The sequence below is a fragment of the Tachypleus tridentatus genome, chromosome 6, assembly GCF_004210375.1.
Source record: "Tachypleus tridentatus isolate NWPU-2018 chromosome 6, ASM421037v1, whole genome shotgun sequence".
In the NCBI taxonomy this organism is placed as follows: domain Eukaryota; kingdom Metazoa; phylum Arthropoda; class Merostomata; order Xiphosura; family Limulidae; genus Tachypleus; species Tachypleus tridentatus.
In genome coordinates this window covers 124,895,881-124,915,055 of record NC_134830.1, presented here as the reverse complement: position 1 = coordinate 124,915,055, position 19,175 = coordinate 124,895,881, and the positions used below count along the sequence as shown (strand labels likewise).

The following is a 19,175-nucleotide window of genomic DNA, read 5'->3' as shown; positions in this document are numbered from 1 at the left end:
TTCCTCTACTTAACCATCTTACGTTTGCAAAATCAGTAAGATCATCAAAAGTATAGTCATTGCTCTTCTTCAAAGACTCAACAAACTATCAATGGATAAGAGAGCTTCCACTTCTAATATAATTCACAACTTTTACAACAATGTCCATCAAATTTTTCAGCCCATCACTTTTAGACATCTGAGCACATACATTTTCCTGATGCAAAATGAAATGGTAAGATGGTAGTGTGGACTTCACATTATTTTCAATTAAATGCTGCTTCAAAAGAGAAACAAATCCTAATTTCACCCCAGTTGTGGTAAGAACATCTGTTGTGACAGAAATAAGTTTTTTTAAAATCCAGATTAAATTTTTTGACATTTCAAGAAATTTTTCGAAGATGTTTTTTCCACATGTTTGATCTCGTAATTCATAAAAGTCAAACATTTCTTCCCTCACTTGAAGATCTGAAGTTACACATCAAACTCAAAATATCAACTGTGCAGTGTCACTATCATCTGTTGACTCATCTAGCGCTAAAGAAAAATACAAACAGTCTTTTAGTTGTTCAAGCAACTGATTTTCTGTCTTTTGCTAACTCTAGTATTCTATGGACAATTGTTCTTCGACTTAATTGCAAATTATTTACCTTTTGAAGAATATCAACTTTTATTTTTGAATCATAATTCACCAACAGAGTTATAATGACAACAATCAATATTTCATTTATTAGTTCAGCATCAGAAAATGATTTCTTTTTTTGAGCTAGAATCCAAGCTACTTTATAGCTAACTAACATAATTAGTTCTATTGATGATAAATTTTTTTAGCCCTCCCTTTTGTTCATGAAGTTATGCTTTCAGACATTTAATTTCATTCATATGATTTTTGTTATCAACTGGAAATTTTACATCAAATTCATTGTGAAAATTGTCAGTGTTGCTTAAAGTTGTATACTTTATTATTCCTAAACACTTTGTTACACAAAAGACACACTGGTTTATTATTTACTTCAATCACTGTAAACTTTAACTCTCAACTTACATTAAATTCTTGTTTCACGTTATTCCAGTCACACATCATTCTATTTTCATCAGTAATGACAGAACCAATTAAACTGTATTTCCTGAGTCTTCACCATCATCTGGATTCTTTTGTTTTTGAATTATCCACTTATCCATATTATGGGATTAAAAACAAAATGTATTTAAACACTTGAAAGTTGCACAATACAAATATGTTTGCAAGTGCATGCAAAACAACTCACACTCAATAACAAAAATCTAAACCAGACTGACGTTACAACATGGGCTGTGTCTGTGGCACAGGGATGAAGTGCGTGACATTAATGATGATGTGGAGCAGTGCAGTTTCTGATTACCAAATTTGTCATAACAAAATAAATGATGGAAAAAGCTTATTACGAAATTTGAGCTAGCCACAATTATGCTATCCATTGAGTTTCTCACCCCTGCTACAGATGTTTATTCAAGCATTCACAATCAATAATATAGGGATTAAAGAGCATAACATACAAGCACAGTAAACTTACCCTAAAGTTTCTTGCTGTACATGTTTAATGTCCAAACTCTCATAGAGAGTGTGACTAGCTCCAACAGCACCTAGATTACAGAAGTAAAACAGTTTGGTCAAATATATATGTCCATGTGTGTATATTTATGTGCATGTGTGTGTGAAGTGAGTACAATAAAATTCACAATAAGTCACTTTATTTTCACCTCATACACAGTTTCTATACAATATTAACCTACAAACATTCACAGTGACTTAATAAAATAAACAGTGTAATTACAAACATTTACAGTAAAATTTAAATATTTTTAAGTAACGTAAGAACATGTTAGTAAACTTTCAAAATATCAATAGAATCATTACAGACACATTCTATAATAAAAGACAAAAAATTCACCTATAATATTATACAAGTTGAGCAGCAACAGTTTTATCTGGAAGTTGGAAGGGCTATTTTTCAAAGCTGTTTCTAGCATTACAAGTGCTTCGATTAGAAACTTTTCATCTTCTACAAAAAGAAAAAAATTGATAAGATTCACTGTTACAATTCATTAGTATAATGAAAGTTTTAAAAGTGTTACAAAATTGTTTATAGTCTAGGCAACAGTATATTTCTCAATCTAAAGAATGAGTTATTACTTCACACAGATGGAAATACAGTAATGACTATGTTTAATAAACAAATAACATTTGTAAAACAAATCAATGAAATTCCACAGGAATATAACTGGTTTACTGGTAATATTTAATACAACTTTTAAAGCATATATAAACTCAGATTACCTTTTTCCTCCCATATGTCAATAAGGATGTGTGCTGCTAATAGAGCATAGTTATCACTTGGCTTAAAGTCAGTCGACAGAAGATCCTTGCCTGAATTGTGTTGGGTTGAAAATGCATTTTTAAAAAACATCTAAAATAACTGATTATTTAGTATAAGAAATTTAGGTTTACAAGTATCCATTTTCCTACACATGATAAGTTAAAAAGGTAGGCTGCAGACGTTTAGTTCCACTAGGTTTGATGAGCAAATTCTGCAATGATATAAAACTATCAAAAGTAGCTATACTTAATATTGTGATATAAAAAATTGATTTTTTTCAGCAGTATTAAAATAAAAATATGTCAAACTAAGCAATTCACAATATCATTTAGAAATTCCTAGAGTAATATTTAAGCATACAAATCTAAATTAAATATAGGAATATATATTTATCCAGTATATTTCAAGAAATAAGAGAAACACTTTTCAAAGATCCCAACTGTTTTAAATAACTGATTTTTTCCTAAACAATAGTTAAAGCTTTACTCCATTTCAGTGAATCTTTCAATAAGAAGAGAATATTTATTTTATTAAACTATGAGTTTCTCTGTAAAACTGATCACAATCATGCCACAACAGGACTTACCAAACTGAAGTCCATGAGTATATCTTTCATACAGACATATGGCAAGCTTTAATTTGTCTTCCTTTGAATAATTTTCATGATGGCCAAAATAGTGACATAGTTGAACATAGCACAGGTGGCGCTGCATTTCTTTTACCTAAAAAACAAGACTAGATTTTAAACATTAAAGGGAAAAGCAGAAACTGAATCAGACAGAGACACCATTAAAAAACACCAGTCGTAGATGCAACAAAGACAGCTTACAGTGCAACTTTTTAAAAGTACTGTCTATTACTTTCATCAGTACAAGTTCATATCAAGTATATTGTCAAATCTGGTCTTATACTTAAACAATTGACTAACAAGAAATTATAAAAACATATTTCTCTCTGACTGTGGGTGTTTCTAGTGGTTGAGTAAAAGGTTTCATTAAAAATTATGTCCAATGTATTGGATAGCAGTACAAATCTCAAGTTTGATAGCAATTTACCAGAGAGAAATGTGACTTGAAACATTACTTGTAAAAATCCACCAGAGAATTTTAAAACATTCTAACTGGATTATCATAAGAGTGTTATAAAAACAGAAGGAAGTCACATACATTGTCTGGCAATTTCACTTCCTTTCCATTGGACGATAATGAAAATTTTATCCTCTCCAGAACCTAATAAAATAATCAGAAAAACTGTGGATACAAACTGATCAAATGGTAACATAATTTTTACCACATTAATATTGGAAAAAAGTACACAAAAACTGTTTAATGTAGGAAACATTACAAAATACTGTAATTATTTGAAGAGAAATCATTTAATTCTATCACCATTCACACATACTAGTTTAAAAACATTTTTGCTAATTTTTGGTTAAGGCAAAATATTTCCTTCCAACAACTTCTGTAGGTGAAACTTGTTTTGTAGAATACCACACTTCATCAGCTACACTAAATTTCCATTGGTTATTTTTGTTTTGTAGAATACCACACCTCATCAGCTACACTAAATTTCCATTGGTTATTTTTATTTTGTAGAATACCACACCTCATCAGCTACACTAAATTTCCATTTGTTATTTTTGTTTTGTAGAATACCACACCTCATCAGCTACACTAAATTTCCATTTGTTATTTTTGTTTTGTAGAATACCACACCTCATCAGCTACACTAAATTTCCATTGGTTATTTTTGTTTTGTAGAATACCACACATCATCAGCTACACTAAATTTCCTTTGGTTATTTTTGTTTTGTAGAATACCACATCTTATCAGCTACACTAAATTTCTATTGGTTATTTTTGTTTTGTAGAATGCCACATTAAATTTCCATTGGTTATTTTTGTTTTGTAGAATACCACACTTCATCAACTACACTGAATTTCCCCAGGTTATTTATGTTTAGTAAAACACCACACCTCATCAGCTACACTGAATTTATCTTGGTTATTTATGTTTAGTAAAATACCACACCTCATCAGCTACACCGAATTTCCCCAGGTTATTTTTGTTTTGTAGGATATAACCCTTCATCAGTTATACTTAGCCACCCAAATTCTCTGTGTTTCAAGCAGTACTACCATCCATTGCTACACTTGAATTAAGAGAATACAAAAAGCAGTTAATGGATTATAAATGGAGCAATACATTCTACATATCATCTTATGAATGAGTTTTTCTGTTACCTGGAGCTTCTCTTCTTCAGTCAGGCTAAAAGAATCTACCACACGGACCATGTCAAGGAAACAGCTTCCTTTAGCACCGAATTTTTCAAAGTAAGCCAACAAAAGATCTATAATATTTCCTACAAGATAAAACATTCACAATTCATTTAACCACAAACCATAAAAAATCAACTGGAAAATATACAGCTTTTCTACATCAAACTACAATGGAAAAACCAATTCATCAACAACTTTAAAAGGAACCAGTTAATTCATCAGCATATTTAACTAGTACTACTTAAACGATAATACAACCAATTAATTTATCAATATCATTAACTGGAACTATATGAATAAAACTACAACCAATTAATTCATTGAAATTTTTAACTTGATACTACTATCTAAACAAAACTTGATGTTACTAAATCAACAATACTGCATTAATTTCTTTTAACTAGATATTACTGCCTGAACAAAACTGTAAAAAATAATAATTTATATGCTACCCCTACCATGAAAAATATAGGGTCAAAAGTCATGTCATCATGTTTGTTGACTTGCATTTAAACTTTTATTGAACTACTATTTTATGAACTGATATCAATAAGTTTGGTATCAAATTGTAAAATATAGTTCAAATGTTAGTATGAGTTAATTTCTTAATTTAAAAGTAAATATTAAATTAATACACCTCTATATTAATTTATGAGTCACATGATATGTTGAATCCAGCACAGGTCCAAATTATATGTTTGTGATATCAAAATACAAAATTGTAGTTCCATATGAATTAGGAACTCAAATTACCAATATTGATAAGCTAGATATAAAATAAGAACCTCATATCTATCTTCATTATATGCTGAGATGTTGCTTATGCACTGAATCAAATATAGTGGTCCCATTCACTTCTTTCTATTTTTGTAAACGGTCCTTTACATACACTTACTTCAATACATGACATGTGAATAACCAATCAAAAGTTATGAATGTCTCTAAACTTGCTTTCTCAGCTATTTTAAAGTGCTTGGAAGCCATCTTATTCTTTAGAACCAAGATTTTAAACAGGTAAGTTGTGTCTTTAGTCTCCTCAAACTTACTTATTTTTTAGACAAAATACAGCTTAATTACTTACTAAACATGATAAATTATAATAAAATTTGATGGTATACACATAGTAATTTATGATTCTTTTGGTTATTCATATCCTCCAAATGTGAAATTTCAAAAGGCTTAGTAACATACAGCATGAAGTAAATGAGTACAAATATCATAGTAATTAAAAGGTGTAATTGTTTGATTTACTTACTGTTCTATATTTTAAGAAAAACATGTTTAATAACTTATTTCTAAACAGAAATAATCTGTATACATATATAATGTATAATAATTGGAATGTAACTGTATATTACAAAATACTCGTCCAATGAGGCATAGCCAAAGGCGGGTCACTTTGTAAAGAATGAAGGTCAGTTTTACATTATTGTATAAGGTAGTATAAGTGCATGTATACTGCATCAATGATGAAAGTGTTTGTAATGTTAGCCAGAACAATCGGAAAGTAAATATAATAAATGTATAATGTTATGAGATTTAAGATATTTATACTAAACATTTGTATCTTAGTGTTATAATCTGTACTTAACTTAGAATGAATTTTTAGTTACAAGGTTGGTTAAATTTACAGGCTCCACACAGTTAGAAAGAGAAAATAACAGACATAATATAAACTTTTTTTATCATAACATTAAAATCACTTTGCACTTGGGCTAGTAACAAAATAGACTTGATACTTTTACAATCAAATCTTTAGTAAAAATAATTAATTTAAAAAAAAATCTGATTTTTTGTGTTCAAAAGATCTGTAACCTTTAATGAAAGTCTATCAGATTTTGTAAAGGTACACTTATTGTTTCAAAAGTTATAGTATAAATACTTAACTTCATGGAGAAAGGGTTAACATCCATAATAAGACATTATGAACTGAACAATTATGGTAGTAATTCATTAATATATCTTAATTAAAGCTTACTACTTGAAGTGTGCATTCATTTATCAACAACTTCAATGGGAAATCACTGTATGAAAAATGTACTGCTGTTTTCAATAAACTTTAATTGTGAGAAAAATGAAAAATATTTCATCATTTCAGGATGCCATTTATCTGAAACCATATGAATAAAACTACAACCAATTAACTCATTGAAATTTTTAACTTAATACTACTATCTAAACAAAACTTGATGTTACTAAATCAACAATACTGCATTAATTTCTGCAGGTGGAATAAAAACTGGAACAATTGGTTAATAACCCAACAAAACCAAGTTATCTAGTAAGCCATACATACTTCTGAATAAGTTTTTCCTTATTATTATTGTTAAAAATAAACAGAAGCTAGTTTTGTTTCTTTGATCAAGTTGAAACTATTCTGATGTCTTCAACCTGATATATGAATTTATTAACATCTCTAGATGTAACATATTTTTACATTTGTTTTCAAGATTACATTGAAATTCACAAAACCACAACTACGTCATTATCAATTTTACTAAGAAAAGCATTTCACCAGTATACTGATAATGAATTTCCTTACCAAGAGCAGAAGTTGAAGAGTTCTCTCTATGGCGTATCCAGAAAGCCAGTTCTAACTTTGCCAGATGTGGGCCTCTGAAGTGATCAAGAAGTGCTGGGTGATCTCGTTGAGTTTTGAGCAGCGTCAGTATAAACTCTGCTGCCATGTCAAAGGTATAGTCCACTGGTGGATCTAGAGAACTGGAAACAATATACACTAATCAAACAATAAACTAGACAAACAAGGGAAAGAAAATGGAAACTGGCATTAGAAATGCAGCATACCTATTTGTTAACAATTTTAGCCTAGCCATTCTAGGTCACTCTGAGAAAATGTGCAACATCAAAGTTTAAAACATTATTTGCAATTTTTTACCCAGAAATTTTTATCCAAAATAAAATTATAACTGAATTTTTGATATTGTACACTTCCTTTAAAAAAAAAAGCTAGAAATGATAACAGTTAGAAGAAATTTGAAGATTACTTTCAGCTAAGATGATTTAAAAACAGTGAACTTTTAAAGTTGTAAACTTCACCTATCAGAATATTTTTGTTATAACTTTCTTATTTTGAAAGTTATCATTTATACATAATTTAGGTTATTTTCCTCTTCATAACCTCTTGTACACAGATCTCTTTTTTCTTATATAAAACGGTAATTTCCAAACCTTTTGTTTGTAGGTCATGAAGCTTGTTACACATGCAGTGTTCCAAACAGTGAAAGTTTTTAACAGTTTTGTATTTCTTTGTGTGCCTTGGAAAGGTGTGCATGTTTTCTTATAGCAAAGCCACATCGGGCTATCTGCTGAGTCCACCAAGGGGAATCAAACCCTTGATTTTAGCATTGTAAATCAGTAGACATACATACTGCTACACTAGCAGAGGGCCTTTGGAAAGGTAATGAATTAATGTTAATAATGGTTTTCTGTGTTTACTTTGTCCAAATAACTGCTCTGGTAGATCAGTTTACACATGCAACAAAATATCTTAACTATGGTGACCTGACATATAATGGAGAAGGCAATTCTTCATACTTACTAAGTCCATGAGAGAGGAAATAGCACAGAATGGATGCTTCATTTTGTGTTATAGCATCTAGTACTTCAAATAGTTTTACAGGACAGAGAAATAATCTAGAACAACACATATATATATATATATATACATTTATATCAATTATGATACTTTAGCTAATGCATGCCCATACCTGGTATACTAAGATATATATAAACTTATCTGACTGTTGATTGCATATCTCTATTGGATAATTAACTGTTTTGTATGACATATAATATTTTAGATAATATAAGAACGAAAGATAAAAAAAGCAATTATTCTTGAGTAATAGGATATGTATAAGTTATACACTAGTAGTTTACATAAGTAACAAAGCTTGTAGACTACTGTATCACATAACAGAACTATATATAATTATGTTATATAATGGCTTTTATTCCACAGTAATTTTATAAATTTACTGAAAAAAAATCTTGTACTTCAAAATATCTTACGATTATTGTGATATATGGTTGAGATACCCATCTGTTTAGACTTAACGACTTTCATGAGTTATCACTTTTATTAATGAATGGTCAAAGTTGACAATACAATATGTAGTGCCAGTGAAAGGGTTAATAAATTGTTTAAACAAAGGTTTATTTTTATAGAGAAGAGCACAAAAACTAGAAAACCTAAAGCATTATTGTACCTATCTTCATCAGGTCTCCATTCCAAGTCAGCCAGCTTAGCGACGGAATTGAAATATTCAATATAGTAGGACCACTGGTCAGGACTGTAGAATAATAAATATTTGAGATACACAGAATTATGTCAGAATTTTAATAGTAAACTTCACTATTTTAGCTTACTGCTAATAACCCTTTCTCTACTGATGGTTCTCATACTTTAAATGAATCAAATCACTTAACACAAAAGTCACCATTCATTTAGAACCAGAAATAAAAGCATGTATTTAAAATTGCCTTCACAGGCATTATCTGAAGATAGCATGGCAGTAAAACTTGTCAGAACTAAAAAGGTTATGAAAAATTAAAAATACAATTTCAGGTAATCAAAGTTTAATGCTGACAAGCCAAGATACAAACACAATATAAGTGCATATTAACTAGATCCCAAAAGAGCACAAGTGATTTTTTTTACCTCGTCATGATCAACTTTTTGTAAGTAGAGTTGACCTCGGGCCAACGTTCCAGTTTGGTTAGTAGTTCTGCACGTTTCCTGGGAAGAACGTCCAAGTGACTCACCACCTTTTCTAGAGGTAAATGTACAAAAAGTTTTATTTATTTTAGACAGAGAAGCATAAAGTGTTTACAATTTTGTAATACTCAAGCATAAAACCCAACAAACATCATAATAAATATATATATCAACATAAAAATAAAATTATAAAATTTAAAAAAAAATTTCTACAATCTAAAAATCAAAGAACTTTATTGTTATAAAAGAAAACATGCAAGAGTTTCACTTAGAAGTAAAAAGGAAAAAATCCTTAATATATCTTCAAACTGAAAATAAAATATTTTATGGAAACAAATAACACCGTTAAGAAATAGAATTTGCTTTCAAGAAAGAAAAGTAGAGCCTAGAAATGTTTCTAGGAATTATTATATAATTGTTTCTTTGAAATAGCTAACCCCTTTTTTCACACAATTTCAGGCATCAGGTATTACAGTTGTGACAGTCAATAATTAATCCTTTTCTTACACACATTCAGCTGTAAGGTATTACAGTTGCTACAGTCAATAAGTGATCCTTTTTTTTACATACTTTCAGCTGTAAGGTATTACAGTTGTGACAGTCAGTAACTGATCCTTTTTTTACATAATTTCAGCTGTAACATATTATGCATGACAATAATTATAAAAACAGCATGAACTGTTGGCTGCTGCCCTCTCTCTAGTCAACAAACGTAAGCCAGGGGTAGTTTTGAGTGCATTTTCATGTTTCTTACTTGTCTGTTTAGCCCTCGAGTTGTGTAACATTTTATGTCAAAATATCAAACACAGAGTTATTATAACAACATTCACAATAACTTCACACAGATGATCTTCATTAACACACTTTCTATGTGCATGTTATAACATTCTTAAAGCACTAGAGATTAATAAAATGGCATCAAAATATACTTAATAAATCAAATTTTAATATTATATATGTTTTAAGTTCTTAATTGTATAAGAGAATATTTTTAAAATTTCTTAATGTCTTCTAGTATGAGAATTGTAATATTTGTTCTCCAGGTCTTCCTACTTCTCTAATATATTTACCACCCCTCACAGACACTTATTACATTATGTTGTTTTCAGTATAGAGTACTATCTATTTCTTCTAGAGTTTGAAATGTTCTCTCTTGGTTTTCATATGAAAAAACTTTGGGAGTTATAAGGCTCTTATATCACAGAAAGCCAGTTAAATTGTGATAGTTGTAAGACATTATAAGATTTGTGTGTTATTACTATTTAATCTTTGGTCCACTGTTAATTTTAAAAGAATATATTTAGTGTATTAGTATCATCAGTGTAAAAAATAGCATCATATTTCATCAGCAACCAAAAAAAAAACAAAAGGTCAAGGGTATGTACTCTATTTCTTACTTTCCATGTATATTCTTTATATATTATTTAAAAATATATAAATACAATATACAAATTAGAACCTTATTAGGTAAGATAAACTAATAACAGAAATCTTCAAAAGATATGCCTGTGAGCAGCTAGTACATTATATCATTCAATAAGAAACATGAGATACACAAAATAAATAAAACTAAGTAAAAACAGATGCAGACTAACTGTTACATGAGCTTTAAGTCACTTAGGATAAATATTTGTAGTTTACTCATTCTAGAAAGAGTAACTTATATTTTGTTATTATTGTGTTTATGACAGTGGGTACAAAATTAATCAAACTGACTAAATCCATACAGGGTTAGGATAGACAATAACAAAATATAATGTTTCACTGAAAAAGAAAATTAATATTTAATTAGAAGGTTCTAGAAGATATGCAAATGAAATCTACAACTTTTCTGGTGAAGAAAAGTATATTTTTAATCTTAATATGAAAATTATTTTGTATTAAGAACAATTAATATCCTGACTCCATACATTCATGAGCAAATATTTAGTCAAAAATAATTAATAAAAAATTTATAATACTGAAAGCTTGCCAGGAATTTGTAAAGATATACAAATAATGTTTAAAATTATGGTATGGTTACTTTGCAGTTACAAGATAAAAATTGCAGTATTGTTACTTTGTAGTTATCTGGTAAAAATTATGGTATGGCTACTCAATAGTTACAAGGTCAGTCACACTGTCTCACTCCACATGAAAGTGTTAACAAATGGTATTTAATTGCTTTAGAAAGGAGAGCCAACACAAAATGAATCAAGAAATCTAGCTTATCTTGTAAAAGCTACCTACTAATTCACAGTTTCTAATTCTTGTTGGAGTATACACACAGACACAAGTTCAAAATCACAGATTTTAATACAGAAATAATGCACTACAAGATATAACTCACATAAACAATAAAACTAACAAAATATGAGGAAGCTAACTATATAGTAAACTGTAAAATTATACATGCCTCCTAGTGGTCCATCCAAAACATCTAGAGCCTCTTCAAACTTGTCTTGAAGGTTTAAGATCATTAGATAGAGTTGAACCTCTGAAAGAATAAACTTTACAGTGTAAATGTTTTATTCTACATTATAGACTTTCTGAAATCATAGAAACAGGTGATTCAGTATTACTATTATTATTAAATGTGTCATCACATTCATTCATACTATTCCTTTTTGTGGACTCTGTAAAACAACAGGCTGTAATACATCTTTCAATATCAATTATTTTAAAAATTCTGTCTTTTATGCATCAATTTCAAGTACTAATACCATGTGTGTGTTTGTGTGTTTGTACACACACACTAAGTCAGAATTCTCTATCAAGAAGTCCTTGTGTCACATGAAGTAAAACAAAACATACAAAATTTAATTTCACAGTGAAAATATCTACAAATTAAAATGGTTATTTTAAAAAATACCTAGAAAAGTGTAATTTAATCTTTAAACCAAAATATTTTCAGCCTATAAAAATTCTAAATTTTTATACATACTTTAAGATACACTCAACCTAATGGTAAAATCTAATTGACATGATTAAGTGTAAAAAATAAATTTATAGGTTTAGTAATGTTATTTCATTAAGATCTTCAATAACTAGTTAAACTGAGTGTGCACTATAAACTCCATAACATATAACCATAGAAAAATTTAACAACCAGGACTCAAAAGTCTTTCATTTCTAAATAAAGGTATAAGAATTAATCTCCTTGTAGGTAAGGACAACTTTCAAAATGTACCTATAGTTCTTAATTTCTGACAAGTGACTGCTATGCCATGTTTGTTTTGGATTCAATTGTTGAAATATAAAAATCACAACTTAAAGAAAAGATGACCTGACACAAAACACAGCAAACCAGCAGGAGATTACAGAAATTATAACAGAAAAACGAATCTTCCACTGCTATTAATTTCACATTTGTTATAAAATTCACCTGAATTTACAATTATGCAACAATGTGCAAAAACAAAAATGTCTAATTTTATGTTCAGTTTTTCACTTTGATTTCACATTTAACAGTGTATGTTTGTTCTACTATTGTTTAAAGTCCAAAGAGACTACTAATTTGTTCAAGACATGACATCTTAAGATGATTCTAAATAAAGACAATAACAAACCCGCTTCAGCTTCAATCTTATCTTCCTGTACAAACTTCTTTGTCATTCTCTCAGCAAGAGGGAGATACATGGTTTTAGCTAAGTTTTCATTGCTGCTACAAGCCTGGAACAAAGCCATAATATATAATGCATAAAACAGTTTCTAGGTGTTTCAACTACAATCTCTTCTAATATTGAATATAACAAATTGTTTAAAAAAATTAACGTGAGTCTGAACTGTCATTAACTACCAGAGAGAGAAAAAAGTAAAATAACTTTAAACATTAAATATATTTGTCATACTCTAGAATTACCTTAAGTGTAAACAGACAATTGCATCTTCAACACTATACAAGCATCAGAAATTATCATGGCCCTGCTGGAATTACATTTTAAAAATGTTTTCTTGGAATTTGATATAATTTGTCATTTTGCTTAACACGATCAGCAATATTCACGATGTTTACCTGCATCACTATACTCATAACAGCCCAGAAGTAATATGGGTTCTTTGGCTTCAATTTATATAAAACCATAGCTGTCTGTTGTTGTTTCTTGTAATTTCCCAGTCTAACATAAGCCATGAACAGGTGTGAGTATAGTTCCTCATTCTGAGGTTCCTTCTTCACAGCTGTCTCATAAATATCTGCAATGAGTTCAGCTGCAAGAAAGAACATATTTACAAAACACTGTGCAGTTAAAAAAGACCTTCAGAAACATCAATCCATCGTTTCTCACTATTTTCTCAGAAAAAAATAATATTGTCTTATCTCACTATCAGTTCGGTAAAAAGACATTTAGAGATATGTTTGTATGGCATATTTCCCATAAACAAAATCAACCTATCATTGAAATGACAAAAGGAAACCAAGAAACTTTTGAAACAAAATTCTCATTTTTGTGGTTAAAGAAGGAAATCTTTGTGAAAGTGCTTAGGTTATTTCATATCTTTAACTTTATTTACTTTTCAAAACTACTATACAAATGAATAATAGTCCACACGGTGCTGAAAATGTGTAAAATAGTTTTAAATGTCAAACTAAGAATATATGCAATATTATGTTTATATACAGTAAACTTTTTTAAACAAAGTGTTCATTAGTTTTGGTTTGTGGTCCTCTAAACATTTTCAGTAGATTTTTACATGGTTATTATACCTCATATTTACATGGTTATTATATCTCATACTTATATTGTTAAGAATTTGATATTTTCTTTACTGCTAGTTTAGCTATTCACAAGAATGTTTAGTGTGTAAAATGTCACAATATTTATGAACCTTCTTATTTACAGTTAATTAAAAAGTTACAGGAAATTGATATATGATAAACCTGCTTTCCATTCTCAGTGTAAGTATGTGTGTGTTTTCTTATAGCAAAACCACATCAGGCTATCTGCTGAGTCCACTGAGGGGAATTGAACCCCTGATTTTAGCATTGTAAATCCATAGACTTAACTCTGTACCAGCAGGGGTACTCTCTATGTAAGTAAAGCTCAATATATAACATTCCAAAGAATACAAGTATTTCATTTATAGGAGTTTAAGTACCCAAAAGGTAAACATTTTTAGAAATCCATTATGACTTCTAACTTTCAGCTATGAGTTAACAAATGCTTACATTCAATATGGTTTCAATGTTATCTTTGAAAGTAATGTTAGATTGCTCTTTTGAACAATAAAAGACAATGTCAATGAGTGCTCACGTTTTTGCAACTCTCGATAGCATATTGTCATTGCTTGAAGAGTAGCATCATCTGTTGGTCCTTCTTGGTGAACTTCTTTCAGTGTAGACAGACTTTCATCCTGTCTTCCGAGACGTATCAATGCCAAGGCTTTCAACACCTAGTATAGCAAAACTTCATGAGTTCAAAGCACAGACTAAATAAGTAACACATATTAGTGATGTTGGATAAACACATAGGTTCAAGAAAAATATTTTAAACAAAAATATGATATCCTACTTATAACCCAACTACTTTCAAAAGATGAACCTTTCTTCTTCAGGGGCAAACAGGTAATCATTCATGAGTAACACACAAAGTAGTTCAATATATTACCTGGAACATATTCTCAATTTCATGACTGGTTCCCTGACAAGTTAATATTTTGCATATGATCATAAACTGCCAGTTAATTGCTTTATGGTACACTGACTTTATGTTTCTTTGGAAAATAACTTTACTTAAGTGGAAAGTTTTTCTGGTATATATATACATGCTAATTCTTTCCATCAAAATAATTATTTTTTAATTATCTCATATGAAATCTGTAATTCTAACTTCAATGTGTTTAAACTATATTTTATATGTTATACAATGCTGCTCTGAGTGAACTAATAAGTATTATAAAAAAACTTAAAATGACAAAATTTACTTGAACGGAAAACACTGCATTAACAATTATAGTTTTTCTGACTTTGAAGTACACCTTTTCTTTCACATACACAGTGGCTTTACATATGGTTTGTTTAATACAGATGTTGAGTACATTATATTAAAACTATTTTAGAGTTTCATCATGTCTAGTTATGTTTCACTAACATTATACATCTTGAGAGTGGCAGAGCAGTGTAAGTCTAATTGCAAACACTATATCATAAGTCTTTCATGTTCAAAATAACCCATTTCTCCTTAAGTCTTTCATGTTCAAAATAACCCATTTCTCCCTGTATGATTTCCATACTTCATCTTGTGTATGAAGGCGATAGTTTACCAGCACGTTTCAACTGCTGAGTTGCTCATAAATTTTAAGGAATAACATCAATATACATTTTACTTTCCAGGCAGTTCAAGGTACGTAACTTGTATCATTTTTCCAGAGGGAGATCATACTTGATTATGTTGTGTACTGCTGTTAGAAAAATGTCCAGTTTTTAGTACTGACTCTCTGAGTTCATGGATTCTAACCTGTCACGAGATGTCATACTTTTTTTACCACAGCTTGTTACAGGTTTCCTTGTGCATTGAGTTGATCCATTGTCCTTTGTCTTCCAATGCTATTAAGGGATATCTCCATCTTGAAGATTCTGAATTCTTGATCAAAATACATCTTTATGATCCAAATTCATGTACGTTGTCATTGGAAATAGCTATTCCATGCCTTTCCCAAAACTGACTAATTTTCAACAGAATCACGCTACCTATAAAATGATAGCAATGTTAAATCATATAGGGTGTTCGGAAAGTCACTGTGCACTTATATATTTATTAACAGACATGTTTCACTATAGAATACAGGAGGTAAATATGAATGACAATTATAAACAATGTTGAAAGTGATCCCCATTGGCATCAATACAGACCTGAATCCTTCTCATTTTGTTTCTAAACACCGCTATCAGTTGCTGGCTTGAAATAGACTGAATAAAATATGATTACAAAACTGCACAGTGACTTTCCAAACACTCTGTAGTTCTAATACATTTTGTTTTATCTTGGCTGTGGTTATTTCATGACCTGCTGGTTCATATATTCAAAATCAATGCATTTAATTCTCTGAATGATCAAAAATAAAAATAAACACCTTTGTAAAATTATACGTACCTTAGCACACTGAAAATCTTTTTGTTTTTTCAGAAGCTTTTCTGCTTCCTGAAGAGCTTTCTTATTATTACCATTGTCCAGGCAGTCTACAGAAAACATCAGTAATAATCAAGGTGTTAATAATCTATATAAATTAATACTAAATAAATCTACAACTGAACATACACTAAAAGTAGCTTCTAAACATGGGTAAAAATATCTGCATCAAACACATAGAATCAACATACTGTTCTTTCTTTCAACTAATGTCTTCTTTAAATATAGTTCAAGCACTTTACTTGATACCCATTTGTATGTAATATTTGTGTGTGTGTGTGTGTGTGTGTGTGTATTATATACAAACTCCAAGTTTTATGTATGTTTCTTTTTTATAAAATAATTTAAGTAGAAAAATTGTAAGCATTTCATCACTATATTTTGTATGTCAAGAATTTCATACATTTTACTACTGACAGAGGTCACTATATGAATAAGTCTTATTTAATACACTAGTAGTTTTGTCTAATAATGAAAATAATGTTTTAACCTGAGGTATGTCAATTAGTAGACCTCAAAATTAAAACATGTTAACCATTAGACTGAAGATAAATTTTCACAATACATTTTACTTTAACTTCATAGTGTTGAATAAAAACTATTTTTAATGTCCATATACCAAAATATTTCAAGTACCAGAGTTTAACTGTAACATATAAACACACCACTTAACTCCACTGTAAACATTTGTACTTGAAACACAGCAAACTCTAACATCTTCAACAGTATATATAACCACCATTATAGCATACTGTTTTCTGTCCTTTTTGGAGAACAGAGGAATAAACATACAAAATGTTACAAATAAGTATCACAAGAATGTATCTCAGAATGGCTGGTATGGGTATTAACACTTTTATTAATAAGGAGAGAACAATAAAAGTGTTACTACCCATACCAGCCATTCTGAGATACATTTTTATTTCAAGTAGGTTTCTCATTATCAAGAAATATCACAAAACTTTCTGGGTTAAATTCAATAAATGTATTATAACTATTTAATAGTACCATTACAATTAATTTAACATTCAAAAACATATAGTTAATTTGTGTGCAAATTAAATAAGATTATATACAGAAAAGGTCATCACTCTAGCTCTTAAATCTCTTACACTTTCATGTTTAAATTCAACTTCTTTTTATCTCCAGTGCTTCTTACTTTTTGGCAGAAGTTGCCAGAACAGTGTTCCAGTACCTTTTAGTAAATGGGCAGTGAAAATGGGTAAAACATAACATGAAGACAGGATCCACTAGATTTATTTAAAATGAGTAAAATATTACATGAAGACAGGATCAACTAGATTTATTCATCTCATTGTGCCTCTAGCACTCGTATCACCAAATGTGTCACCATCCACTAGGAGTGAAACAGAATATTTTATTTGGATGGAGTAACTAGCTGGAAAAGCTGTAGAAAATACAGGAGTTCTGGAATCTTATTTCCCAAAAGAGAAAAAAAAGGCACTGTTTACACTTACTTTTCAACTGTAACAATACTGTGCACCTCTAACTACAACAATTCAAGAAATTTTACTCTTAATAATATATTAGTATTAATTATAATAACAAAGGATTCCACTAAATTTAAAACTTACTAACTATATAGTTAATTTGGAAATGGAACTGAATATCTTTCTTAGGCCTAGCCTGCTTTCATTTACGAACATTGTCTTTAAAACAATTCTTCTAAACCATTCTTGATATGAAATTGACGAAAGTTAACACAAGTATATGTTAATATATATCAACGCAATGTCAATAATGCGCTTATCTATATTAATCTTAACATACCGATTGTAGTACTTAGTTATTACTGCTAAGTTGCACAGAATGTTACGTTAACTTTAAGCCTACAAATATCACTAATAAAAGTATACACCTATACATGTGGAATAAATACCAATATCTCTAATGTATTTATTTTAACAAAAAATATGTTTCTTATTCTTAATTCCAAAACATTTACACTTCTTAAATGTGTCAAAAAATACAAGAAACGCTACAAACTCACCATAAATAGGCCTTAGCCTTCTTTCGTTAACGCTGCTATCTGTCGAGCGCGCCGCCATATTGTCATCAGTGCTCATTTCTTGGTTTTCTTCTTGTGACATATCGAATGTTTTGAGAAATTACGAGATTGAACTAAAATATTTCAGCCTTTACTTTCTTTATATCGTAAGTGAATTGGTGAGAGAAATATAATCGAACTTGTATTTATAAGCTAGTTTGTTGACAGCAAAATATATGTTGATATTTAACGGAAGATAGCCGGATATCCTGTTGCGTATTCTAAATTATTTTGGGCTTTCTTTTAGATTTAATTTTAGGAAATGTTTTCCCTTTGAAGTTAGAGTTCGGAGCAATGATGCTAAAAGAGTATTGTAACTGTAGATATATATGTACATAGTGTTGTTCAGACGCATTTTAGAAACTTTAACTTACCTCTGAATATGCACGTGTATAATAATTTCATGGACAGAATTCCAGCTGAGCTTCCAGGAGTTCTATGGATATAGCACAACTCTTAATAATCCAATCATTATAAACATGTTAAAAAATTCGTAGAAAAAAGGATGTAATGAATTCGAAATTTACTTCAAGCTGGAAATTACAAAAGTTTTTAAATGTTACAAATATCTCAGCAAAAGTATACCAGCTATAAATATTGTATATGTTAGGTAATCTTAAAAAGTCACAACTTTTTATCGCTTACAGA

The 19,175-nt window shown here is 29.6% G+C and overlaps 1 protein-coding gene across 2 annotated transcripts in view; it reads right to left on the bottom strand.

Moving 5' to 3' along the window:
- psidin (phagocyte signaling impaired) overlaps positions 1-18,698 on the bottom strand; it is a 48,883-nt gene extending 30,185 nt beyond the window's left edge. Inside the window, exons 1-15 of one of the 2 annotated variants that reach the window (XM_076507666.1) lie at positions 18,471-18,698; positions 16,424-16,509; positions 14,585-14,723; positions 13,348-13,541; positions 12,902-13,004; positions 11,749-11,829; positions 9,297-9,408; positions 8,845-8,928; positions 7,158-7,336; positions 4,580-4,698; positions 3,503-3,565; positions 2,923-3,058; positions 2,297-2,386; positions 1,911-2,021; positions 1,533-1,602 (exon numbers count right to left, since the gene is read on the bottom strand). In XM_076507666.1, the coding sequence (XP_076363781.1) occupies positions 1,533-1,602; positions 1,911-2,021; positions 2,297-2,386; positions 2,923-3,058; positions 3,503-3,565; positions 4,580-4,698; positions 7,158-7,336; positions 8,845-8,928; positions 9,297-9,408; positions 11,749-11,829; positions 12,902-13,004; positions 13,348-13,541; positions 14,585-14,723; positions 16,424-16,509; positions 18,471-18,570 (1,667 nt within the window). In that variant the 5' untranslated portion in view covers positions 18,571-18,698. The remainder of the gene's footprint in view (positions 1-1,532; positions 1,603-1,910; positions 2,022-2,296; positions 2,387-2,922; positions 3,059-3,502; positions 3,566-4,579; positions 4,699-7,157; positions 7,337-8,844; positions 8,929-9,296; positions 9,409-11,748; positions 11,830-12,901; positions 13,005-13,347; positions 13,542-14,584; positions 14,724-16,423; positions 16,510-18,470) is intronic. The other variant, XM_076507665.1, reaches the window with a different exon arrangement.
- Positions 18,699-19,175: the final 477 nt, after the last annotated feature.